Source organism: Theobroma cacao, chromosome 10 (assembly GCF_053813885.1).
Source record: "Theobroma cacao isolate CCN51 chromosome 10, ASM5381388v1, whole genome shotgun sequence".
In the NCBI taxonomy this organism is placed as follows: Eukaryota; Viridiplantae; Streptophyta; class Magnoliopsida; order Malvales; family Malvaceae; genus Theobroma; species Theobroma cacao.
In genome coordinates, this window is record NC_142648.1 from 4,278,402 (window position 1) to 4,305,245 (window position 26,844).

Sequence of the window (26,844 nt, forward strand, 5' to 3'; positions counted from 1 at the left end):
CCCTTGGGTCCCACCCTTCCTCTATTCTTTTCCCAAGTTTTCAATTTTTTTTCACACTCAAATTTGGGTGAAGACAGATTGGAGGCCAATGGCTGGATTTTATACACAAGAGGAAGAAGATAAGCTACTTTTTTTTCTTCTTGGTCAGAATATTTTAACCTGACACAGGAATTTCCTCCCTTTTTTTAATTTTTTACATTTTTTTTAACCGCCTTAAATGGCCAACCAAAAATAGGTCAATACCAAAAGAAAACTAGGTCACGCGTGGAGATGAGAGTGTGGATTCACGTACGTCGTATTTTACTGACGTGGCGTTCTTCCATTGGGTATATTGACGTGGCACTGAAAAATGACGCGTGGATTTTATCCTCCACTTGGTTTTCACATTCCTAGTGGATTAGATCTGCCACCAATTTCCCATAAGCATACAACTATTCCCTCTTTCGGGCTGTCAAACAACCTAACGCGGTTGTTCTCTGCATGAAGCTTTCATATATGGCCGTAAAATTAAAAATAAAATAATTATAATTAATTAATTATTTATATTATATAATTAATTAAAAAAATTGATATATTTAAGCTGAATATGATCAATCAAATCAAATGAGAACGAAGTTTTACCCCCAAGATCTAGTGTGAAGCGTGTGGTATTGGATACAGGCAAAGGCAAAAGAAGCTTCTTTGGCTCTCCATTAATACCATTTTTGTGGTCATGTGTGTTTTTTGCTACATTTGTCTAACCAATTTGAATAAATGTATATTAATTGAGGTGATGGCATTGAATTAAATCCTTTTAATTTCAACTTATGTAATACGGTTTGTAGTTAATTGCATTACGTTTCGTGGAGATAATGAGAGTTGAATAAGCCTTTAATAATACTATTTATTTTATTTGCCTTAGAGAGTGCATCAAGTACATTGGATTGGATACATGTACACCACAAATCACTGCTCTATGATAAAATTATTTAATTTTTGTACGTATATGTATTTTTGAATCATTTAATTCCAATAATTTGAATTAAAAACTATCATTTTTTTGTTGGTATTGACTACTAATTATGAAATTTGATGGGAAAAACTATGATTACCATAAATGTAGTCATTGTAGGTATGATTTTGTTACCCTCAACAGAGTTAAAGCCATAACCAGTGGTTTATAATTTTTTTTTCCAATTTGAGAAGATTGGTCAATGGTCACTAAGTAAATAGAACTCATTTAATATATACTAATAAAAACATATATGAGCCGCGATATCATTATTTTTTAAAATCTCCTACTTGTTCGAAATAGAATTGAAACATCTTGCATAAATATTTTTGAAGTGTTTGACAAAATATCTCGTAAAATCTTTAACTTTGGTAATTAGATATATTTATAAAAAAAAATTATGGTTTTTTGAATAATTTTCTGGGTCCCTCCCACTCATTCTGAATTATTCTCTCTTTTTATTGCGAGAGTAAAAAGGCTGGAAATATTCACCAGCAAGTGAATAGCATTTGAGGACATTCCTCAAAATTAATTTTACTTTGTACTTTTTCTGTGGTAAATGCTTGCAATCTATAGTTGATAGAAATATTTCATCTCTTTTTGCTGTTGTTGTTTTTTTCTTATATATATTTTAAATTCTTATTTTTAAAATTATTTATTTCGAGACTTAACCGGTGTATTAAAGTCTTTTCCACTCTATTTAAAGTTAATTAAAAAGGGCAAACCTATGTAAAAAAAAGGCAAATTTGCTGTCACCGAGTGGGATTTGCCTATTCTATTTTTACAACATAACCCTACAACACCTAATGGAAATTAATTAATTTTTTCTCCTCACACCCTGTGGATGGGAGCCACAGGTTGTTCAAAATTGGAAAGATCATTACCAGCAAATAAAGAATACCAAATTTGGGATTTGTTATTAACAAAAGTGTTGATTTTTATATATATAATAATATGAGGAAAAGGTTAATAAAAGTGACTGCATAACAGAAACATGTTTAGGGTTTATAGCCTCTGAGAAATGATGAACCTCACTCACTCACTCAAGTCAAGACCCCATAGTCCCCCCCTTCTCCTTTCACTCTCTTTTAACTAACTTGAATTGTACTCTTTGCATCAATTCCTTCTAAAATACTCTCTCTCTCTCTCTCTCTTTTTTCTTCTGAAAAAATCTGCTAATATATTTGAAAAAGGGACTACATGCATATCCTTTGAATAACTTGGGTTGCACTCTTTGAATAACTTCCTTCTAAAAGACTTCTTCCCTTCTTTTCAAAAGCAAATTAGGGTGAAACCCATTTTATTTTATGTTGTAGGAGGTTAGGCTCTATGCACTATAAAAATTGGATTTGGTGCCATAAAATCCAACCTATGGGTTTCTCTTCAAACTATGGAAATGGGAAAATAACAATAATTCCATAGCTTGGTGTGGTATGACATCTCATTCTATTGAAAGAAAATATTAGGTCCTAAGAATTAGTTTCTTAATTAATCCATGTGTGTGTGTTTTTTTTTTGTTTAAAGTTTCTTTGTAAGGGAAAATCTATATCCTTATCAATTTTGTATTTGTATGGTGGGGCACTTTTCTTATTTGCAAGTTGAACATTATATGACAATTTAATTGTTAATGTGTGACACACATGTTTAATACAATTAAATGTTAACATAGCATTCTCATAAAGTAATATGATGGACATACCATTTCTTCCCTTTAAAGACAAGAGGAGGAAAGGTGTTACGTCTATCATTTTTTTTTTCAACAAATAACTTATGATTATAACAAAATGTGTTGGGGGCCATGTATTTATAACAACGTATTAATTCTTGACACATATTATTTATGTAAATAAGATAATTTATTTATTACAATTAACTACAAAATGAATGCATATCAACCCATTTTGTGCATGTTGTACCAATGGGTAGTTTTCTCCCTTTTTTTTTACATTATGTTTTGCTGTTCAATGTTTATTGCTACCATTTGCTTCATTGGAAGGGTAGGGCAAGGGTATTGCTTGGAGGTCTTTGAGGTAGGGTAGGAACTAATTATAGACCATACATAACAACATGAAAAAAAGCATAATCTTATGCAACTAGAAACTACCTCACCATCTTGCCCAAATAAAAATTTTTTTATCTAACTTTCATTAGTATACAAATAATGGAAAGTCCTTCCCCAATCCAAAAACCTCCATGTGTTGGTAAGGGGAAGAGAAAAAAAAATATGGCCAATGTATCTAAACCTATGGGAAGAAGCACATGGCATTGTGCCCTAAAATGGGTGCCCATCCATTGATTCGTTGCTTGAATATTTTTCAAACTTTTTTAAATTACAAATCAACTTCAAAAATATCTAAATCACTTGAGGAATTGCCTAAACATACTATTCCATTGTAGCTTTAATTAATAGCAAATCCCCATAGACATGGACTAAAAAAATTTTGACTCATTAACTATGTCCACTCTTGCTGGCCAATTGGATCGTTTAAACCCATAGTTTTTTTTCTTTAATTCAAAGTCTATACTCTCTCTAAAGTTCTACAAATTATACCTAAAAAGACAACATAAAAATTTTTGCATTAATGATCGATTACTAGTTGATGCTCACATGATGTGCTACTGTTCAATAGTCATATGCCCGTACTTATTTGATCCTTTTTTAATTAAATTAAATAAATTATTTTAAAAGAACGTAATACAAAAGTTCAACGATTCACTCATCGTCAATTTACTAAGAAAATAAAAATAATAATAAACTTTGCATTAGGAATTAGTTGTCACATACACATGGGGTTGATGAAAGAAAAGACAGGGCAACCTTCCTTATATTTTCATGACGAATTTACCCTTGGTAACCTTGTTCAATTTATCAATTTAGCATGGGCAAAATGATGAATTCTGTGATGTGCATCGTGCGTGCGAGCAAGTAAGGAGACCTTGTTGAATATGGCACCCATCTCGCACGTTCAAAAACCGTCGGTTGCACAGCGTTGGTTTTTTGCCAACGTGTCACGACACAGATTCACCGTGTTGCGGATGGAGCCCACAACAGCGAATCAAAGCTTGCTCAACTCCAGCTAAGTTCAGTGAAAAGAGAAAAATGGGAGCACGTGAGGTGGGGCCGAATGGCACGTGATTGGCCTTGGGATCCGAACCTTGGATTAACTTTGGTATACATGGACTAATCATTCTCTGCCACGTTGTCAGTGCTGACTTTTAGTAGACGAAAGTACCCACACGGAATCGTTTTTATTACCTTTTTAGGATCTTTGATGTTTCCCTTAGATCATGTGTTCGAGTGGGGGCCACTTTGGAGCATCAAGCCGTACGCAGACAAAATGTGATCTCAGGAACTTTGGTGGGGTCAAGAGAAGGCATGGTGGGAATCAAAATTACTTAAATGCCCTTCAATAAAATGATATTATGTGAAATTAAAAGATGAATTTAAGATCTTTCAACATTTATTTTTTTGAAATCTTAATTACTGATAAAATTATAATTAATATCATTTAAAATGAAGAAAGTAAATAATTAATTCAATAAAAAGAATAATAATAATTTTATAAATATTTATTTATTATCCATAATTAAACTGTTCGGAAGGTGGAAGCTGCTAGTTGTTTACTACTTTAAAGTGAAACTAGAACGTGCAGTTACATGGTCACAGCTGTTTTAATGTATTGACTAAACACAACACATTGAGCTGAGGGTGACAGGGGTTTTGTTGGTCAAAAAACATATTGCAATTGGATTATTGTTTAACTCCATTCAAACCTTCTTTACTTTGATTATCACGACATAAATCTCTATATCTTTCATATGGGAATTTTTTAAATATATTTATATTTGCTTTTATGATACATGAGGGGTGTCTCTTTGACTCATTAACAAACCCATACCCACACCTTGATTTTTTTTTCCTTTTTTTATTTCACAATTATTAGAACAAAAGTTTGCATGTAGATATATTATTGCAAAACATAATTAAATAAAATAAAATTATATTATTTAACGTCTAAATTGTATCGAAAAAGGTGACACATTTTATAAGATGTCACATGTTCGAAATTGGTACATTGAAACAATTTTTCAAAGACAAATCATGTAGCAAAATGTGGATTTGAGATAATTTAGTAATAATATTCAAAATATTATTTTTTATTTTAAAGACTTCACAAAAATTGTCATTTCACTTATGATAAATAAATTGTTATTTGTTTTCAAAATTTTTCTTTTGATTTTCGACACAAAATTTGCACGTACATGTAGTATTTACAGTTGACAAAATAACAAGTTAAATATAAGTGAGAAAGAAAAACACTTGAAATTAATTTGTGTCATGAGTGTAGTCCAAAAATAAATGTTCCTAACCTAAATCAAGCAAGCATAACCCATAGACAAAATAGATTGAAAAATCCATGATTGGATGGTTATTGGCAAGGATACTAAGGTTTATTTATTCTTGTTCTCTATTTTTCTACTATGGTCAGAATATGGATAGTCAAATTATTATTATTATTAATTTTTTTTTTTATGTGCAGGAAAGTGCAGGGTACAGACAGGTTGGTCCCTTTGACTAGGGATCCTTAATCTTCTAGGGTTTAGATAAGATATGGATGAGTGTACATTGAGCTTATGTTACCGGTTATTGCTAAGTGCTGGTTTGCTGTCCCAACATGGGCTACAAAAAGAGAGAGTGAAGAAACAAATTGCAATAAAAGCAAAAAAGAAATATAATAAAAAGGGGAAAAATATAAAAGAATATTAAAGAAAGGTTGGAAAAAGTGTGACCTATTTTTCCCACAAGATTATGTGGAGACTGGAATAAAGCATAAGATGCACTTTTCGGAAAGAGAGTGATAGTGAGAGGTGTTTCCCTCGCTTTACTAAATTTTTTTGTACGTGGTTGTTTTGTTTTCAATGCAAATCTCAAAAATCTAAACATGATCATTTACTTTATATTTGTCGGCTGAATTTGTAAAATTTTTTTAAATTTAATCACATTATTTTTTATATAAAACCTATTTTATATATTTAATATATATATATATATATATATATATATATATAAGTAAGATAATTGATTGAGTCAAATGATTGACACTTGTATTTTTAATTAAATTATTTTTTAAAATTTATATCAAAACTATATTGTTTTTGACATTTGAAGGGTTTTTTTTACTTTTATTTATTTCAGCAAAAATTATTTGAAAACAATAATTTATAACTTTTAATGCTTAGAGGGTAAATTCATTTAATATTTATTAATTACAATTTAATATTATTTTTTGTGTATATTCTCTTATTCTGCATAACCCTGAATCCATAGTTTTTAGAAATCTTTTTTATATATGAATGTTTAAATTTCTATAAATATTCATCTAATTCATTGAACAAAATAAAAAAGTCAAAAAGTCTACTTATTTCTCAATATGCATAGCACACAGTCATTATTGAATAAACAAATCAACTGAATTTAACAACCTTTAGTTATTCATTTTATATATAAAAGACAAATATTATTAAAAATTAATAACTATTTTATATTGATAAGATATTTATATTATATTGTTACCCTATAGTTTACAACTAGTTATCCTAAACTGCCAATAGTATAAGTTATATACTATCTCATTTCTTAATATTTTGTTAGATATCTAACAATCTCTATTAGGATTATTGTTTTTTTTTTATCAGTACTATTTTATAATCATATATGTAGATGCAGGTTTTCAATAATTAAAACCATAGTATATAACTATATTCAATTAATACCAGTTAATCTTTTTTTCTACTAGCAAGAACCATACATTCATATTCAGAAATACAATATAGCACAACAACAGAAACAAAAAAAAAATGGAAACAAATGTATATGGAAGAGCAAACTATCACTATAGTTAGACATATATAATAGTTGTTATATTCCCTTAATATTTAGCTAAGTACAAGTCTTGTATGTTGATATACATCATCTAAGAAAAATGAAAACCTCCAAATTACATATGCTATTCATTTTGTTTGAATAATATATTTTTATTAAAAAAAATTACTAAATGTTTAACAGGTTTCTTTTGTTAAGTACTATTTTAAAACCATATATCTAGAAGCAACTTTTAGTTAATGAAACCAAAGCAAATAACTATCTTCTATTAATAATAGTTTATATTTTTCTCTACCAACAAAAATCATATATTTATGTAATTAATTAATATAATATAACTCTTCCTATAAACTTTCTTGAAAATATCAAATTGAAATCCACTCAAACACAATTTATATTTCCTGTGATTTTTTTCATAACGTGACTACGAGCACTATTCTAGCTTAATTAATAATAATAAATTCATATAAGTATGTCTAAATATATATAAATATAATTGATAATTATAATGGTCGATGAATGAGGACCAACACAAATATTTCCAAATTATTAGTTTCACTCTTTTAAGTATTGATAATGATAAATTCAAAATTTCGTATAACAAATAATTAAGAGATAATTATAACAATAAACATATTATATATATTAAGATATTTATATATAATAATAAAAAAATTAAAAATTAAGGATGACAGGCGTTATCATCCACCACCACCTTGACTCCATGTATAAACATTGAATGAAGAATTAATTCAATTAATTAATTCGTCTATCTAAACTCTAAATACTTAATAATATTAGCACTAAGCAAAATATAAGTCCCTCGAGTCAAGAAGTGACATGGGATTTTGAAGTAACTTATCTGTCTCGATTGTTTAGTATTAAAGAGAGGAGAGTAATGGGGTCGAGATCCTTGATGGTTGCATGGACAAGTCCCAATCCAATGGTTTTTCAAGTCACGTGCACGCATGATCATGTAGTCAAGAACCTGTCACCCTACGGAAATGAGCGGCACCCCAAATGGACCCCACTTTACCACCACCAATCAACTCTTTCAAAATCCTCCGGGCCCACCACATTACCATGCACCACGAAACACCTTACTACCCTTTCCCCAAAAAAAAAATAGTGGCTACAAATAAATACTCGAATTACCGGGAATTAATCTGGCGTGTCGGTGCCGACACTTGGGGCACCGACAGGGTTACTGGGTGTAGAAGGTGATGGAGGTGGTACCCTGTTGCTTAACCGGGTGAAGAAAGGCTAACGAAAAAAAAGGGGGAAATATATCATTAATGGACCCGGAAATTGATGCACGAGAATGAGAAGGGAATTTTAAACTCGTCGGTGCGGGGATTTTTGACTCTCGTGAGAACGCCGTATCAGTAACGGTTTTCCGTTTTGATCCCCGGGTTTTCCACCGTTGACATTTATGGATTTAATTTTTTACATATTTAAAATTTTCTTTCATCTTTTATTTTTTTTTGGGGGGTGCGTGGGGTGGGGGAAATTAATTGCCTAAGGGATAAGGAAACCCATTTCCCTTTAATATTAAGTTAGTAAATTAATTACTCTAGTTAAATAAAAAAGGGAAACTTCGTAATATTGTTTATTATTATTTGTTTTTAAATTAAAATTTAAAGGATTTAAATTGTTTGCATTATATTTTCAAATATAAACATGTTTGATCTAACTTTTTTTTTAACTTAAAAACTATTATCATTCTCTTATAAAAAATAATAATTTTTAAAATTAAATTAAAACTGCTTGATAAATTGTTTAACAAAATAAATTATATAAGCTCTAATTTCGATTAAAATTATCATAAAAAATATTTATACTATCTTCAATCAGCTAATAAACTATAACGAAACATTTTAAGTTTATATACAATTTAAGATGTTAAAATCAAATAATTCAATAAATAAAAGGAACAACTTTCAAACTTATATAGTAGCAATAGTATTAGATTTTTGTTAATTTAGCAAACAATCAAATTATGATGCTTCAATTCCTAAAAAAGAAAAGAAAAGAGGAAACAATGTATTTAACATTAAAATTATTTTTGGTGAAGAAGAAAGAAAACTTATAAATAGTATCTGAATGCAGTTTTGAATTTTAAGTTTTATTTTCTCTTAATCTTTGTAAGAACAAAAAAATTTAGATTTTATTATTCTGCTGTTGGATCTTTTATTTTTTATTTTTTTTCTAAGTAGTTTAGTAGAGAAAGATCGAGGAGAGAAAGATCGCGATTTGCGTTGGAAAATAGTGATTTGCAGAGAGAATGAGAGAAGAAGGAGATTGATTGAGAAAAGGGTATTACTTGAAAAATTGATGTGTTTTTGAAAAAAGAGAAGAGAAAGCTTTTCTCTAAAGCTTTTCTTTAAATTCTTTTTTTAAAAATTTATTCTTAAAAAAAGTAATTTTTTTTTGAAAAAGTTTTTCAAAAATCATGTTTGGTATAATTTTTATTTTTAAGAGGTATATAAGTTGAAATAAACCAAACCAAACAGGTACTATATATTCTTTTTTTAATTAAAATTACTCCTTTCATCTCAATTTTTTTTTTCATTTTTTATGATTCAAAAAATATATATATTTTTGCATACACAGTACTTTTTTAAAAAACATTTCACTTTTCATCGTCAACAATTATTGGATATATTTTAAAAAAAAAATAAAGAAAAAATATTCCAAAATCAAGGGTTTTTTCTCTTAATCTCTATACCAAAAAATTAGTTAGAGTGAATCACCGTTTTATATGACTAAAATAAATACTTTTGAAAATCCATTATAAAAGAACAATTATACTTTGAAAATCGGCAATAATTTGTAGACCTAGTGACATACTGTCATGTTGAGAGCAATAGACAGCAGCATGTGATGGTGCCACGTGTATTTGCTATTTTATTTGTTATATTCATGATGGTGACGTGGACAATTATATGAAAATGGTGATCACCGTCAGGTTCGCCGGGAACACGGACAACTGAAAGCGATGCTTACATGTGATATTTTAGCTAAAAAAATGTTAACAGTAACATGACTCAAATTGAAATAAAAAAAAAAAAAAAAAGGATTGTAGCCACGTGCCACGTGGGTGACTCAATCAAATGACACAACGTGGGGACGACGTTCGGAAATGAGTTTTCGATATACGAAATGACGCTTTTGCCCATGGAGGTGAACTATACGGGGACGGCAGAAACGTGGGGAGAGAGGCGAAATTTTGGGCAGCGAAGGGTTAGCATCAACTGTAATGTTGAAAATGGTGCGAGGTTATGAAGAGAGTGGCATCCCACACTTTGTATTAAGGCCAATGGGAGACAACTTCCAAGGGGTAGGAAACAGTGCATCTTATGAAATTTGAAGCATACTTCCCCACACCATTTATGGCTTCATGATTATAATTTTGCCCATTCCTACCCTATATTTAAAATACCTAAATATTCATAATTGATTGGCCACAATTTTGTATGCTTCTGCTATTATATATAAAAACAAATAAATTGAAAGGACAAAAAATAAAAAAAAGAGGGATAGGTTTTCTTCCCAGCTAATTCATGTTAGCTACACTCAAAAGTCAAAATCGATATCGATAAACAGTAATGAATTGAAGATTTTATATGAAAAGTGATTAGAGAATAATGATACAAAATCATGAATTTATATATTAAATAAAAATATTTATTATTTAAAATAAAACTAATTAATTATAAGTGAAATGACGTAACATTAGTATAAATGGGAAACTTAGTACCATGAATGTCGACTTCCTTCCCAAGTTGCATGTATGGAAATTAAAGTATGATGTGAGTTTTTAAACTTTCACATGTGAAGTTAGAATATTGCTATATAAATTTTTTATTTATCATTTTAATTTATTATGATTTCTAAATATATTTGAATGGGATATGTGGTAATCCTTTAATTATGTTTTTAAAATTTAAAAGTTTCACTAACGATGCATTACATATTTTATATATCATTTAATGTAATAATTTGATTGATACATAAATACTTTATTCAATTCAATGAATTTTTTTCTTTAACTTTTTATAAATTGTCCTTTCTAAAATGTTGTAATTAAAAGTTTAAGAAAAAAGAATTTGTGAATCCAAAACTTGTTTAAGAACTCCTTATTTATATTGTGGATTGAGAATTCAATTTTGAGGATTGCAAGATATTCAAATAACAGCAATAATCATAGGAGTAATTGTTGTTGAATTATACAAGCAAACGTCAAATGTTTGTTGCTTTATTGAGGAGAGGCACATTGGCCCATTAACCTAAGGTTTAGGAGCAACAGCCCAATGGACTTAACTGTTGTTCTCATTATGTCTTTGGCTCTTTGCATCCATTTATCTCTTTATAAAAAAAATGGATCAAAAATAAATTAAGGCAATTAACTACTTGGGAAAAAAACTTATTCTCATAATATATTAAAAAGCCCTTGAACTATTTTAAAAAATTAAATAATTTTTTATTTTTTATTACTTTCAATTAAATTCTTGTATTTTTATTTTGTATCAAACAAGTTTTTACAATTAATGATGCTATTAATTAAAATGTTACTTGTCATTTTATATTAATATACATTGACATAGTAGGTATAAAATATCATGTGACCATGCATATCAGCATGTCACGCTATATCCATTATAATATCTCAATATGCCACCTTAGTTTTACACGTTAAAAAATAACAAGTGATAGTTTGATTAATAACTATTAATCAACCGTTAATTATAAAAACTTATTTGGTCTAAAATAAAAATATAAAAATTTGATTGAATATAACAAAAAATATAAAAAATTATTAATTTTTTAAAATAAATCCAAATTCTTTTAGATATTATTATTATTATATCTCTAAAATAAAGGGGGAAAACTCTCTTCCTTTTGGAGAACAAAGTCCTCTAGCTTCATGATTAATGTCATGATTTAATTGAACTGTAAATTAAGAAACATGATATGCCAACAAATATAGTGCACGAAAAAATTAGAAAAAAAATCTTTTTCCCCCAATATTACATTTCTTAGGACATTGAACTCTATTATGTTGCTATATTAGCAATAATTTCTTTTCTTGCATTAGGGTTTGAAAAGCAAAAAAAAAAAAAAAAGAAGATATACTTAACATACACTACTTTATGGGATTCATGGGCAAAATGGGGTGAAAGAAAACACTAGTACCATAAGCGTATGCATTTTAATTTTTTTTTTGTGATTTCTTTTATTATTATTTGAAACATTATTTGACACTTTATATGAGAAAAGAAATAAATATTTTTAGATACAAATGAAAATTCATTTGATTTGGATTATGTACTAGAAGGCAATTTTTTTCTTATCTCCTTTCTAAGATTCTGATTCGGAAATTTTAAAATTGAAAATTTTAATAATTTGGTTACAAGATATTCACAAAAACAGTATACTCTAAATGTGAATTCTTCTACATTTTTGCATCTTAATAACCAAATTTAAAATAGATGCATCCCCTATAGTAGTTGATCTACAAAATTTTTAAAATAATTGAGTTTACACGTTTTGAGTAATCAACGAGAAATTTTGATAAAAAAAATTCATGCACCAATCATTAAATAAATATTAGAGTGTATCGATAAAACTTTTCATACAACGAGATAGATGGTATTGTTTTATGCGTTATCAAGTCAAGTTAAATCAATCTTTTTAATGGTTTAATTTTCTGAAAAGAATGAAACCTGCCAATACATGTGGGAAAGCAAGTGAAAGGGACAGATTATTTCAATGGAACTAATCTGCAAAATGAGAAGCACATCCAATAAATAGTAGTAGGAACATTTAATTTTCAATTAAAAAAAAACAAATGCTAACAAAAAAAGGAAAATTATAGACATAAGACTCCATTAAATTGTCGAGTTTCCATCAAAGTTGCAGAAACGTGACATAATGTTCCCTATGCTGTGATTTGATGTGTGTCACATGGTTGAAGCGACTTGGACTTTGTACTTAAAAAGAGTACAACAGTTAGTACGTACAATCAATGAGAGAAACATGCACAGCCTGCCTGCTTAACCTAACAACACCCCAAGACAGATGACAATAGAATTATAGCAGTTTGGCAACGCAAAAGCCTTATGAGTTTTTTTTTTTTTTTTTAAATTTATTTATGGAAATTGTGAGATAGTAAAAGGAAAATATTAATGGTACTATATAGGATCAGAATAATGCTATGATTAGGTGGAAAAATGCTAAAATTTTACGTATAAAATTATTATTTATTATATTTATATCATTTATGAGTAGCCCGAGTTGAGCACTGGTATAATACTCCTGAGAATATACCATCCAAATTGCGTTTGTCGATCAAGGATGGGATGCTTTAGTCATGTAAACCCTGTAACCAGTATCCAAATTCTGAGGAGTTATTACAAGGAATATCTCTAATAAGTACATAAAACATTACCCTTTTTTTTTTTGAAGTAAGAAGGGATGATAATTACATTGGTAATGTCTACCATTGTTATATGTTTTTGGATTTATTCCAAATGTTCACTGTTTTACATGGTTGTACAGCATAAAGAGAGGATAGGTACGGACACAAGGGACACCATGAACAAGTAGTTCAAAATATTAATCATAGATCAAGACATTCTAACCAACTCTGGACTTTTAAATATCATTTTGATAACATGGTTTAATTAAGAATTAACTTTTATGAATCCGTACCGTCGTACTACAAGAACTTGCTATGTTGATCAAGTACTTTTATTTACAGTGATATTTTGATCTATAACAAATTTTATGAGATTTTCGATGCAGAGAATTGAGATCAAATTAGGACAAGGCTCGATATAACAAATTGAATTGGTTAATAGGAAAAGTTGTATTGCTATTTCTATAGAATTCTGCTGTAATATAATCATTTCATCTTATAGATTGAAAATGAGCCAATGATCATGGAATAACCACTTTACAGACTATATTACCCCACCAAAGAATCAAGTCAGTGGGTTCATATTTTCAATTCCAACTTGATTGAATGGTTAAGGGGGAAAGTTGAAAAAATCCTATACATGATTTGCTATTTGACTCAACCCTTCCTCTCAAAGAAACATGAAAAAAAGTTTTCTCTAGGTCATGGCATTGCTAGAGGTGCTTTCGACAAATCAAGACGATTAAGCCGGCATGTCCCCAGAAGGGTTTCAGGGAGCTCCTCCTGTGTATTACCCTGCAGAAGTAGCGTGGATCATAATCAAGCCATCAAGTACATTACACCAGCTAATTAAGTCATTCTTCAATTCTTAGCTTTTAACTCACTAAAGGTCCAAATTTTTTCTCGAAACTGAAGAGAAAATTTCATTCAGATTAACAATTTGACTTGTAGTAAGGACCTGCCTGCCTACACATGTAGGACTAAGAGTCTTACCTGTATCACAAATGCCAATTCTATGACCAAATTGTTCAGATATCCGAGAACAAGATTAGATACACCCCGTGCCACTGTTGAGGACCCAACATCAACTTCAACCTGGAATTTAAATATATTTGAGTATTAGCAGATGGTAGCACAATAACAAGTTAAGGAATCACAAAATCATTTCATGAAGAAAGAAAAAGAAGAATCACAAAACCAAAATACTGTAGCAGTGATATATTATGATTGGGGAATCGATGTTTACTGAGTTACCAAGTAACTTTTCCAGTTTTGAAGACTTGCTTTTATCAAAAGAATCTAAAGACTTGATAAAAGCATATCAACATTTGCAATACATATCAGTATCAGTTTTAGTTTCATAGAGAGAGAAAAAGCATTTTCAATAACATATCAGCAGGTAAAAGCAATAACAAAATCAGCATTCACAAGTCATATCATCCTTAGTTTTGAGGATTTGGAATCCACCTCCAAGTAATTTTGCCCACGAAAATAATGAATCTCAAGAGAATGTCCTATTAAGCATGCTTTCTTTCCAACACTTTGCTTGACTATCCATGATCCCTGAAGAGGCAAATTGTTAGGCACAACAGTAGAGTAAACAGCACGAAACCTGAAACTAGTCAACTACAGTTTTTATGCTATATATCAAAGCGTCGCTAACCTTAGAAATGTAAGGTATCAGCTTAAATCTTGAGTTCCTATAGGCATCATCTCCATTTACGAAGTTGTATAGCAGAGGGTGATCTTCCAAAGGAGTTTTTATCATGTAATACATTGCTAGGGTATACATAGGTGCTCCTGGAATCTGATTCATGATAGGGAATAGTTATATAATGCAAATCTTAATGAAAACAAAGACAGTAATTGAGTATATAAAACAATCGAACAAACCTGCATATTAACAATAAAGAAAAATTCTGGCCCACCTCGTGCTGCATATTTCTGCGTGAATATATATACAGAGTTATTTTTCTATCAGTGGTTTGTTTCTGATAGTTTGTCTATGTTTTGCATAGATGTTTAATGACATAGAATCAGTTGTTAGAAATTGGCACATAATGTACATAATTACAGTTCAAACCTGAACAATACCACCAAGTCGGCTGCCCAGATCATCTTCTCGTTTGTCAGATATGAGCCAGTCAGCCCCTACCATTTGCATCAATGTTCCTTTTGCCTTGATCTACTCAAAGAATACAGAGTTAGCATATAGATTAAAGGTAAACCAAAAATTCACATTTGCAGATCTGGAGAAGTTGTCTTCGCAAGTCATTGGATACATTTAAAGGCACCTAAATCAATATTTCAGCAATAAGGATATATTCTTGTTCTCAAGTCCAACTTTGGGGTTGGAATTTGGAAAGATGAAGTTATATGGATTAGGAAGCTATTTAATGTGAACTCAACTTGAATGAAGTCCTTAACATCTGAATTTTGTTCCTACAATTAAAATTCCAGAAATAATCTCACTTCAAAAGGCAAAGTGTTCTCTGTGTGTGTGTCCGTTGTCTCCATATTGTAACTTCAAATTTGGGTCAAATTATTCCTTTATTTTTGCCACCGTCATTGAGATGATTCAAATTTCCTAGTCTGGTTTCTTGTCACCTTATACCAATAATGTTAAGTTCTAGCAAAGTATTAGTTTCAGGAATCAACATTTACTATTAAGTATGGTACATATCCAAACAACCAAATCAAAACATAAAGCTGCTGCTCACCAACAAAATAATCTCCATTCATAGAAACAACGTATGTAGGACTTGATGCTCATCTTCCCAGTGAGAAAAGTTCATCATAAATGCATTTAGCAGTTCAGTATATCAATTAGACACTCCTTTCTTCACAACGTTTATTAAGTTCATCTTCTTCAAACTTATTGGTATTTCTATTTCTAATCCTTAACTTTTAAACCCAACCATTAATCGATAATTGTTTGAAATTTAATTTTCTACCATCAACTTTAAACAAGTTTCAATTTTGTATATGTTTGAAAGCAAGAATCCAACTTTACCAAGAAATGGTTAATATATACATGCACATACAAGCATGTTTATGTACATATGCATGTATCTGTATGTGTTTATTTACATATCTACACACATACACAAACATGTATGTATGTGTGGATTTATGCGGGTGTGCATGTATTAATACAAATTGCATAATTAGAAGGTTTGTGTGAAAGAATGTCTTGAAAGGTTGTAGTAATTTCAGATAACCTGCCTACATTTTGAAAGCAAAACTGAAGCAAATGAATACCTTTTGGTGGTCTTTCAGATAATTTTTACCACGTATCAAAAACGCAGAAGGATCGCCTGCAGACCAACTGCAAGGTAAAGTACAGGTTGGGTCCTTTTGGAGAGAGGTTCCATAGGAGCACATTATGCTGTCTTCCCTAGCCACCTCTTGTAAGTCCATGTAACCCTTCTTTTGAACTGCAGCATGAAAAATTGGATACTTGATGATCACAATATAATTATTTAAAAACAGATAAAGATGCATTTGATCCACTAATTATCTCAAGCAAGCTTGGCTGCATAATAGAACTTACTTGCAAGATCATGCAACTTTCTCACTAAACCAGCTGCTGATGTTAATTTCGGCTGTTGTATGTTCTGCATGTTTCATTGTGAAAAAAAAAGGGTAAATAAATTGTACAAATCAATAATAATGGTAAGATCAGATAAATCTCTTGATATAAAGTTCCTTTGTCAAGTCACATTTAGCACTTGAAGTTACAAATTGGTTTTGATTGCTATGTAAAATAAACTTCATCGAGCAACTTTATAGTACTAATTAAGAATAACAAAAGAGGGATAAAAGTTCCATCTCAGGTCTGCTTGAAACAGTTGATCATGAAAAATCCTATATCAGAATTGCAGTGCTAGATTGACCAAGCAAGTTTCTTGCCAACAAGATATCCAGAATCTATAGTGAAGAAGTTCACTATATTTTTTTAAGAAGGGTGTGATTTGTAGACACTTGAGGTCATCCAATTCCATTGACAGTTGCATGGAAAAATGCAGGGAAGGCAGGCTCCCTATAAAATGGGAAATTTAAAAAAGGTTTCTGCTACCATCAGACCATCAAATTCAGCTTCCAGATTCTGGTATATTACAAGGATATATGAATAGTCAGTACTTGGTCAAGTTATTGTGGTTCATATGGAGGTAAAGCATTAAAAAACAGGCTAGAACCATTGAGCTATGAAAGCATAGATTACAAAAAGGAAAGGATAGCCATTGCTTCACTGGCCTCTCTCCCTCTCTCCATATTTTTGCATTTGTGTGTGTAAATTATAAATATCGTAATAGCTTTGCATTTTACTTCATTTACATAGCAGACACTACTATTCGTAAGAGGAAAAAAATGAACTTTAGAATGAAGACAAAACAAGCCAACTTTGAAGTGAGATAGGAGAATAAAGCACTCAACCAAATAGTTTGTCTAAATTACTTGCAAAAGCAAGAATTTAAACTTAGAGACTAGGTGAGTACCGGGGGGCGCAGTTCTGAACTTGGTTCAGGAGGCCACTCACTCTCCAAGGGATCATAATCTGTGAACTCAGATGCTTCTGGAACATCAAAGAACTCATCAGGTGCTTCGTTCAGGCTCATTAGACTTATACGCCCAGATGCTTGTTTTTCCACCTCATTTTCAATTAAAACATCCTCCTCGATCTTTATTATCTCTTTGGGACTTTGAATTTCCATCTTAAAATCCTCTCTTTCAATTTGATGCAAGTCTATATCCCTTCGCCTCTCTCCAGCAAGGCATTCAGAAGAATAATTTCCTTGTTTAGCTTTGAGCAGCTCCCTTAAGGCTGCATATAGTAAGTGCAAGAAAACATTTAACACAACATTGATTAAAAACCTACCAGGAACAAAGTTCAACCATTATTAATGAGCAGAGGGATACCAGCAACTCTCTCAAGCATACGAATTGTTAAGGACCTAGCAGCTGATGGACGGAGATATAATTTCCAGAACCTCCAATCAATAGCAAGCATGTGTTTCACAAGTGACTGTTTTCCCTGGTTCACGGGAGTGATAACATATCCTCCACCTATGTATTTTCATAAGTAAAAGTTCAAAATGGCAGAACAAATTCCATCAAAACCATCTGTACAGTCATGTTTTGGACAATGGAATTGGGAGAGGAATAATGAATTGAGCTATTTAAAAAACAAAATGAGTACAGTTTGATGACTACTTAAGCAAAAAGAGCAGCCAGCTCAGCAGGCCTTGAAGCCATGTCTATTCCAGTGATTTCTTGTCATCACCCATTTCTATAATCTGGATCTGTACAAGCCTCTTAAAGTTAATGGTAAAACTTCAAGAAATCAGTTGTTTGTTGATCAAATTATCAACATTTTAAAAGTCTGAACAAATTAATAGGATAGCTAAGGTTAGCAAGAGCTCCAAAAATACAAACGTCAGTGTGCCTAATGTTTTGGTCAGCTCTGAATCTTTAAAACTGAATTTAATTCCAGTAACATCAGGGGTAATTAACATTCTGCTTATGATTGAATTGACTTACCTTGATGTTTCAAAATTAAATTTGATTGTCAACAACACAAAGAATATACAATTTGGGGTTAAACTATAGAAGTTGGAGTTCTCTACAAAAGCTAGCAATGTAGCCTATGAGCTAGAATGATTGGCCATAAATGCAGGGCATGAGAGCGACAAACAACCCAACTGAAAAGCGTCAAATTTCCTATGGATAAATATCATCTTTACAATACTCATTCATTATAAAGAAGCGATATAAGAGACTATGCAGAGTGAATGTAGTTTTCTTAACCAGGTTAAGTTTGAACAAGAAAGCTCTTTTGAAGTTATGGTGCAAACCAAGACACAGCATACACTAAACGAGAAAATCTTAGAAGTAAAAAGAGAACAAGTGGCTCCTCCAATTTTGAAACTCCTGGCTTATGGCTTGAGCATCATTCATGATTTACCATTGACAAAGGAAGTGAAGTATCTGTAATAACATTATAAATGGTGCCTATGAGTGTTAATTCCTTTATCTTTTACAGTACTATTGTTGTTCTAGTTGTCAAACTATAGATGTGAGTATATCATCCAGTTTGCACTATCTACATATATATATATAAATCTGAAGCATGGCCAAGATAGGAGGATAAAGAAACTGAATAAGTCAGCTCAATGAGTGAAGCTTGCATGTGTGATGAACAGATGACCTTTACGTTTCTTCCCTATATTTGACCATAAAACTGACTCAAATGCATTAACCAGAAGAGAATGAACTTTTTAAATTTCTAATCCAAAGCATACATTACTTTTAAGGCGAGCACGGACATAGCCACTTTGGGGTAGACACTTCTTGTGAAACACAGAGTGGTACAGAATCACTGTGACAAGAGCAGACACGGAATATTAAGTTAGAAGACAACATTTCCAAAAACTTCATTATAACAAAATTTCCTTAAGAATTTAGTACCATAAGTCCCATCATCCTCTCTTCTCCAATAGCGTTGAAGCAGTAAATCTCTTCGTTTCATTCCCCTGCACAAATTTTGTGATCAATACAACTATACAAAATGTAAGAAGTGAATTCTGTTTGAGAGGCATAGAATCTAACCAAGGTAGCCAATCACTATATAACTGCTTGTGAATGATATCTGTATGACCATCAAGGTGCTCAACCACACTGCCACGATAGAGGCAGAAGTCCCATCTGCAAGACAATTGGTTATTTGACATCCGGAATGAGACAAGTCCAGTAAAACAAGTAGATATTATGGATATTTCTTATCTAGAACAGATACAGCATACGAGGTTTTGTGTAATCAAAAATCATCTGGTAACTGAAATCCAAAATAAGGTCCTCCCTTCTGCTTTATAGAAGATCTAGATCCACCCATAACTTAAGAAAGCAGGATTAGTTTACTGAAGTCGAATTTTTTTTTCTCTCTATAATTTCCTTGGGAAACAAACTGGGGAATGTCTGAGAACAAAAGTGAAAAATCTAATGAAAAAGTAGAGCCTACCACATCAGAAAACTCAACTTTGGTGCAGTATTATTAGAGTGTGAGACGTTTGGCTTGAACGCAAATCAATACAAGTTCAATTAGGTTTTAGAAACCAGGTATAGCCTCCCAAATTTAGGACTCAAAACTAACTACCTTATTTCAAATGAAGGTAACAAAATGGTGGTGCTATTGTTGAGCATTTCAGCATAATTTTCAGTCAATAGAAAATTTTTTAGGGACAGTCAATAGATTTGATACTTAGATGGATGGATGAGCATTTCTATGATATTTATGATAAAAAAGGGAAGGAGAACTTTTACAATACAAAACTTGTTATATATATAGAATGAGAGGTAAACTTGCAGCATTCTTACTCTGATCTTGCAGGACCAAGAGACATGACCGCACGGAAAATGGTCTCTGAGGTCCCATCAACCACACCAACAGCCATTATTGCCGGATGATCATCCCAATGCTGAGAACAAGAAGTTTCTTCAGCCAAAAAAGAAAAGATTGAGTACAACTATCATGAATATCCAAAGGGCAACCTACCCCTCCACGCGAATCCCCATCTTTTGCTTCTTTGAAAAGTCGTAACCCTGTGTTAGCAACACTATTTGTCAATGATGCATGCATTGATCCACTTGAATTGTGATTAGAAACTTACAAATATTACCATTCTGACAACCAAATATCTTCCAAGGTGAGGGTGCAATAACATCAGATGTCATTGCCTCTGCATGAACAGATGAGCGAAATGGCCAATCAACAAAGTTCTTAATTTGTGCTGTTTTTGCACTACCCAGTCTGTTGGTACAGGAAAATGGAATTTAAAATATATACAGAATAACAAACTGAATAAGGCAAATACAGGGTAATCACATGCCACATCTGCTGCACGAATGAATTAGACTGTACTCACTAGTCTATTGGAAGTTACAACATATTTCAACATGTAAAAGACCAGGAAAATTTATTATCTGAGAGAAGAGTTTTCTAGTAGCATTATTCAGGATATCATTTGAAGATGTTTCAGCTTCAGAAAGTAGGAATGGATAGGCCAGAAATGCTAGAGGTTCACTAAAAAGAGTAAATTTGTGGTTATAGCAAACAAAAATAGGGAAATTCCATTCTATGCACAATTAATTTCTCATGTGTTTGAGTTATTAAAAATTTTGCATGTCAATCAACATGTGCAGTAGGTATGTGCTACAAAATATTTCCAGAATTCCATGCATGTCTCTCTATCCATTTAAAGCGTAGACAACTACAATAATTTGCATTTCAACCACCTAAAAGTAAAAAAATATTGTAAACGAAATCAGGAGATTATCAACTATTATTACCTCAGAGATGGCCATCTCTTCTTAGGAAAAGCTACAAAATTCTTTGCTTGACCTCGAGACTCCTAAAAGGAAATCAAAGAAGTAAGGCTTTTCATCATGACAATAGCCATTAAACTCACAGGTTGTAACTTAATAGTGTCAAACCTTTAGTGCAGCATCCTTCAAGCAACGGATCCATATTGCTGCTTCCTCTGAACTCCTTGCTCCTAACTGTAAAGTTCAAATATTAGAATGACTTGCTTGCGGATAAATTTTGATATCAAAATGAATAAAACCAGCTCACAGTTCACACACCTTAAGCTGATCATTATGATCTAAAGTACTGTGAAGGGTGAAAATGAAGAAGACCTGCATGTAGTAAACACTTCATAAGCATTAAATATCGACATTGCAGCACTAAAAATATATATATATATATATAAATTCTTCTGGAAAATAAATAAGGGATCTATGATCACACCTTTTTGTGAATGCTCTCCCTTCCATCGTCTGTAACCCGAATGCATGAATCTATCATTGCACTTCTAACAGGCTCCTGTAAAAGAAGAGTTTCAGATAGAACTTATACTTGATTTTCTAATATAAAATCCTTGCGGATATTGCAAAACTAAAAATAATTACGTCTTGATTCAGCTGGTATTACATATTTTAAATGGGACCAAAATTGGTAGATTCCTTGTATTTCAATGACAGAGGTCTAGTTAATCCATTTACAAAATTATTTATATGTAATTATGGCAAAAAATGTTTGGGAGTGGTACTTGAAATCAAGCATCAATCATTTCACATATATTACTTGAAATGTTTCTGTCCCTTCACCCTCCAAAATAACTTTTGCTATTGTACCCCATTCGCTGCTCCATCCTTGAAGTTTTTTCTTTATCTTCAATCATATTTGCTCTGTTATGGCACTCCAGCTTTGATCAGACTTCTATTTGTAGCTTTCCCGTTTGATCCAGGATGTGAAAGTTTTCGTGACATAATGTGAGCAACATTCACCAGCAAGAAACCTCCTACTGCTATTCATGAACCCATTATGAGAATCTCATAATGGTTTCTTCGGCATTATAAATCATATTCTTTAATTACAGGAAGGAATTGGTACACCAAGATCTGACTTTGTGGCCAACCACGTTCCAAAGATGTAGCTAAGGTTCTATACATGAAAGGGTTGAAAACATCAAATCTCGGCTGCACTTTTAAAGCTATTAAATTGGAAGACAACTGCAAGCCATCTATTGCAAGGTTTAGTCCATGGAAGTTGGATCATCTGACTATAATTTGATCTTTAAGTTCCATCAGACCTATATCCACATGTAGCATTGTTCTCTGTGTCTTCTATCTTGTCTTCTCGGTAATCTCATTTCATTAATAAGAGGTGTCTTGGGTCTTCACCACATGGCTAGATCTCACTTCTACTTATCCAAAGTGTTTCTGTTTTCTTTTACATTATCAACACTAGAACACATCAAACTTTATTCAGAAATGTTGGTAGATCAGTTTGGTCTCATCTAGATACAGGACTTCTAAATTATCAATATTTCACCCCGATGAACTTGCACTTGATCACAAGAATCGTTAGGGGTAGACAACCTCCAAGATCAGCACAGAATGGTAACGAGTATCATTCCACCAAATTATAGCAGTTCCTTGTATAGAAAAACTGAGTACCATGAACCTGGCTGCAAAGAATTTCACAATTCAACTGGCAAACCTTATGTGCCAGTTGTGTATTCAAAGAGTGCCAATACCATGGATTCTTAACAATTTCTCAACTCATCTACGATTGTAAAACATGTAACATGATTTATAATCAGGAGATTTAAGAAAAAGGGTAAAATTAAAAAGAAATAAGACAAAAATCTCATAGTGTTATTGATTTCAAGTTCATCTATGTCCTGCCATCGACGAAACTCAGAACCATAAAAGATGTTACCAAGATACAAAAAAGAAGAGGTGAAGCCTATGATAGCTCTGCAATTGTGGAACAGAGGATTCCTTAAATGTTAAAGCCTTCAGCAGAATTTGAGAAGAAAGAGCCTAAATTGGATAAATACAGTAATTTAAAATGAATTGCTAGTCCTCTGCCTTTCTATGTTACTTGTTTCCTATGGTCATCAAGAAACCAGCCATAAGATATAAGGATTAAATTCATTTTTTTTTCTGTTTTTTTTCAAATACAAGAATGAAAATTGAAAATGAGCAAAACCATTAAACCTAATATAGACAGAACCAACCACTCAAACAAACCTGAAATCCAGAATATATATATATATAGAAACACATACACATTCATTTTACTCTCAAATTTCGAAGGAAAACAAATCACATCAGAATATAAAACCAGAATTCAAACACCATTGCCTCATTACATCAGAAAATCCATAATTCTCATCAATACAGAACATGTCCTAATACCAAAAGACCAGAAAAAAAAAAGCCATGACATTTTTAGATTCTGCAAAATGGGTTCTTTTCAAACATATCAAAATCCATAATTCAATCCCAAAACCGAAGAAGAGAAGAAGAGAAGGATAAAACATGAAGGGAAGAGAGAAAGGATACCTCTTTATCAGAAATGGGGATTGCTTTATAGCTCTTGAGAACATTGTTATGAAGAATGAAGTAACGTTTGCGTGAGAATTGTAAGCCAAAACGATTGGAACGTATAGTATATAACCAACCTTCCATTTTAGCTTCCATTTCTTAGAATCATTCAAAGAAAAAAACAAACCAAAGCCTTCCTCTTCTTCTTTATTGTATCATTGATACCACTACCTTCTTCTTCTCCTCCTTATAAAGTCTTCAACTTGAAACCAGAATATTTATTGCATGGCTATGATTTTTATTTATTTATTTACTTATTTATTTATTTTGGCTTTGAATGTAGACTTTGAGGGACCAACGACAAAATGATCCTCTGATCCCAACTAAGGGAATCAGAGAATCAAATTGAAGGAAAACCAGACTTCTTTGAAATTTGCAAGGAAAACCAAACTTTTCTTCTTTTCTTTTTTTTTTTGGTTTTGTTTTCTTCGTTTCCTTCTGAGTTTTCCCTTTAAACTCTTCTGTTTTGTTTGTTTCTTTTTTTGAAGTGGTAACTAATTTTGGGGACCTAAAAAACAGAACATCGACATCAATAAATCATTGTATCCAAGCGTTAAATTACTAAACTGCCCTTTCCTTGGAAGCCCACACACAAAAATTCTAAAAGCTTTGTTTTTAATTTACAATTTTTTTAAATTATTAATAAAAACCTTTCTTTATTTAATGGGTTAAGAATTAACTAAAAAAAAAATGGTAAATTCGATAAGTAAATTTCATGGTTTTCATTAAGCTTTGAGTTGGACACGTGGCCAAGTGCAACACAAGGGTCGTTAAGAATTAATTAGAATGGAGAATTGGAAGAAATTGATGTCTAATTACTAGTTTTAATCATGAATTATATTCATTAATGCAATATTTTATATTAATGTTATTATTGTTATTATTATATTTACATCCAAATATTTAACTTAAAATATTATAAAAAATTAATTAATTATAAAATTTTCTCTAATAATATTAATTTATTCTATGCATGTACTGGTTAATTTTTTTTATGTTCATATATATTTTATATAAGGAGTAGCTTGAATTTTCATTTAAAAAAACAAAGACAATATTTTTTAAAGTTTTTAAATTATTTAAGAAATTTAATAATTTATTACGTTCAATCAAATTTTTATATTTTATTTTTAATTAAATAAATTTTTATAATTAACAATCGATTTATTGTCATTAATTAAAACATCATTTGTTATTTTTAATACCACATGATGCTGACGTGATATTGATGTAAAAAATTAAAATATCATGTAATTATATTATATCACGTCATTAACATTACGTGATAAATAAGTAACATAACTATTAGTTATAAAAATCTATTTGATTAAAAATAAAAAATAAAAATTTATTAAAAAAATTTCAATTAATTCAAAAATATTTTTACATATTAAGAAAGGAGATACTGTCCTTTTTGTATTAAAAAAGAAGAAATGGCAGTCCTTCCAAAGATTGTCCAAATTCCATGCAAAAGCTTCTCTGGCTTTTTCCTTTCTTAATTACTTGGTCAAAATAATTACCGAAAAAGAAAAAGAAAAAGAAAAAGAAAAATCCCTATAATCACAGGTTGGAGAAATGGGTGTGAGCCAGTGACAGTTGCATAATTTTAGACATGAAAAAGACTTGTGGTAAAGGTTGGCAGGTAATCCTACTGTCTCAGTACTTAGATATTTGACTTTGACTAGGTTTTTTTTTTAAAGTTAAGTGATTAAAAAGATAATTAAAACTTAATTTGATTTTTATTATTTATCTTTTGTTTTATATTCATTTTTTATATTTTCTTTATTTTTTATTAATTAATCAAAATATAACTATGAATGAGTCAATAAGAGTTAAGTAGTGAGACTAATTTGTGTTAATTTTTTTTGAAAGGTAATTTTTAATGATAAAAATAATTAGTTTGAGAGAAATATAAACTGCTTACATAAAAATATATATGGTTAATATTTTATATTATAACGTACCAAATAACTACTTAATATCATGCTATCATAATAAAGATTTAAAATAATAGTGTAATTTCGTAAAAAAAATGACAGGTTTTTTTTTTTGAGAAAAAAATTGACAAAAGACAAAAGTACGTAATTAATAACAACCGATAAAATTATTTTTTTTTCTTCAGTAAAAAAACATCTTAGATTAAGAACCCATATGTTGTTAACATGTCTAACTTAATTAAATATCAACCAATCTAATATAAATAACAAAGATACATGTTATGGCAAAGTAAGATGGACCATATTTTACTTGAAAATAAATTAAAATTTAATAATTAGAGAACAAAAAGTAGTACAATAATTTTTTGCATAACATCATAAACCCTAATAAATTATAAATTAAAATAAAGAAGAATGTTGAAAATTATGTTTATTAATTATTACCATTAACTAAAGATAACCACTCATTTAAATTGTTAGGTAAGAGTTTGGTAATTATTTAAATCAATCTTATTTTACAAAAATTAATATTAAATATATCTAGTTTGTTTAGGTATTCAGTAAATTCAAGTGTTAAACAAAAACTGCCTAATTAATAATAGTACTTATCAATGGACATTAATTAATTTTGACAGCTTTGTAGGTAATAGCAATTAGA

The 26,844-nt window shown here is 30.7% G+C and overlaps 1 protein-coding gene across 1 annotated transcript; it reads right to left on the reverse strand.

Annotated features, from left to right (window-relative positions):
• Positions 1 to 13,755: 13,755 nt before the first annotated feature.
• On the reverse strand, positions 13,756 to 24,726 carry LOC18586409 (protein ENHANCED DISEASE RESISTANCE 2). Its single transcript, XM_018129668.2, has 21 exons — positions 24,208 to 24,726; positions 22,103 to 22,177; positions 21,937 to 21,990; positions 21,787 to 21,852; positions 21,643 to 21,704; positions 20,973 to 21,103; positions 20,849 to 20,895; positions 20,671 to 20,771; positions 19,906 to 20,001; positions 19,765 to 19,829; positions 19,604 to 19,675; positions 18,217 to 18,363; positions 17,796 to 18,121; positions 16,850 to 16,913; positions 16,558 to 16,733; positions 15,380 to 15,481; positions 15,190 to 15,240; positions 14,960 to 15,103; positions 14,764 to 14,859; positions 14,290 to 14,391; positions 13,756 to 14,091 (listed from the first exon to the last, which is right to left on the reverse strand). The coding sequence occupies exons 1-21, from the start codon at positions 24,343 to 24,345 to the stop codon at positions 13,999 to 14,001; spliced, it is 2,208 nt and encodes a 735-aa protein (XP_017985157.2). The 5' UTR covers positions 24,346 to 24,726; the 3' UTR covers positions 13,756 to 13,998.
• Between the last annotated feature and the right edge of the window lie 2,118 nt (positions 24,727 to 26,844).

What these genes read in the sequence shown, in the direction of transcription:
- LOC18586409 (XM_018129668.2), bottom strand. Translation starts at nt 24,345, where the DNA reads ATGGAAGCTAAAATGGAAGGTTGGTTATATACTATACGTTCCAATCGT. An exon ending in ATGGGGATTCGCGTGGAGGG is followed by an intron (nt 20,772 to 20,848) that starts GTAGGTTGCCCT and finishes TCTTGTTCTCAG; the next exon opens with CATTGGGATGATCATCCGGC. An exon ending in TGTCCGTGCTCGCCTTAAAA is followed by an intron (nt 18,364 to 19,603) that starts GTAATGTATGCT and finishes GAAAATACATAG; the next exon opens with GTGGAGGATATGTTATCACT.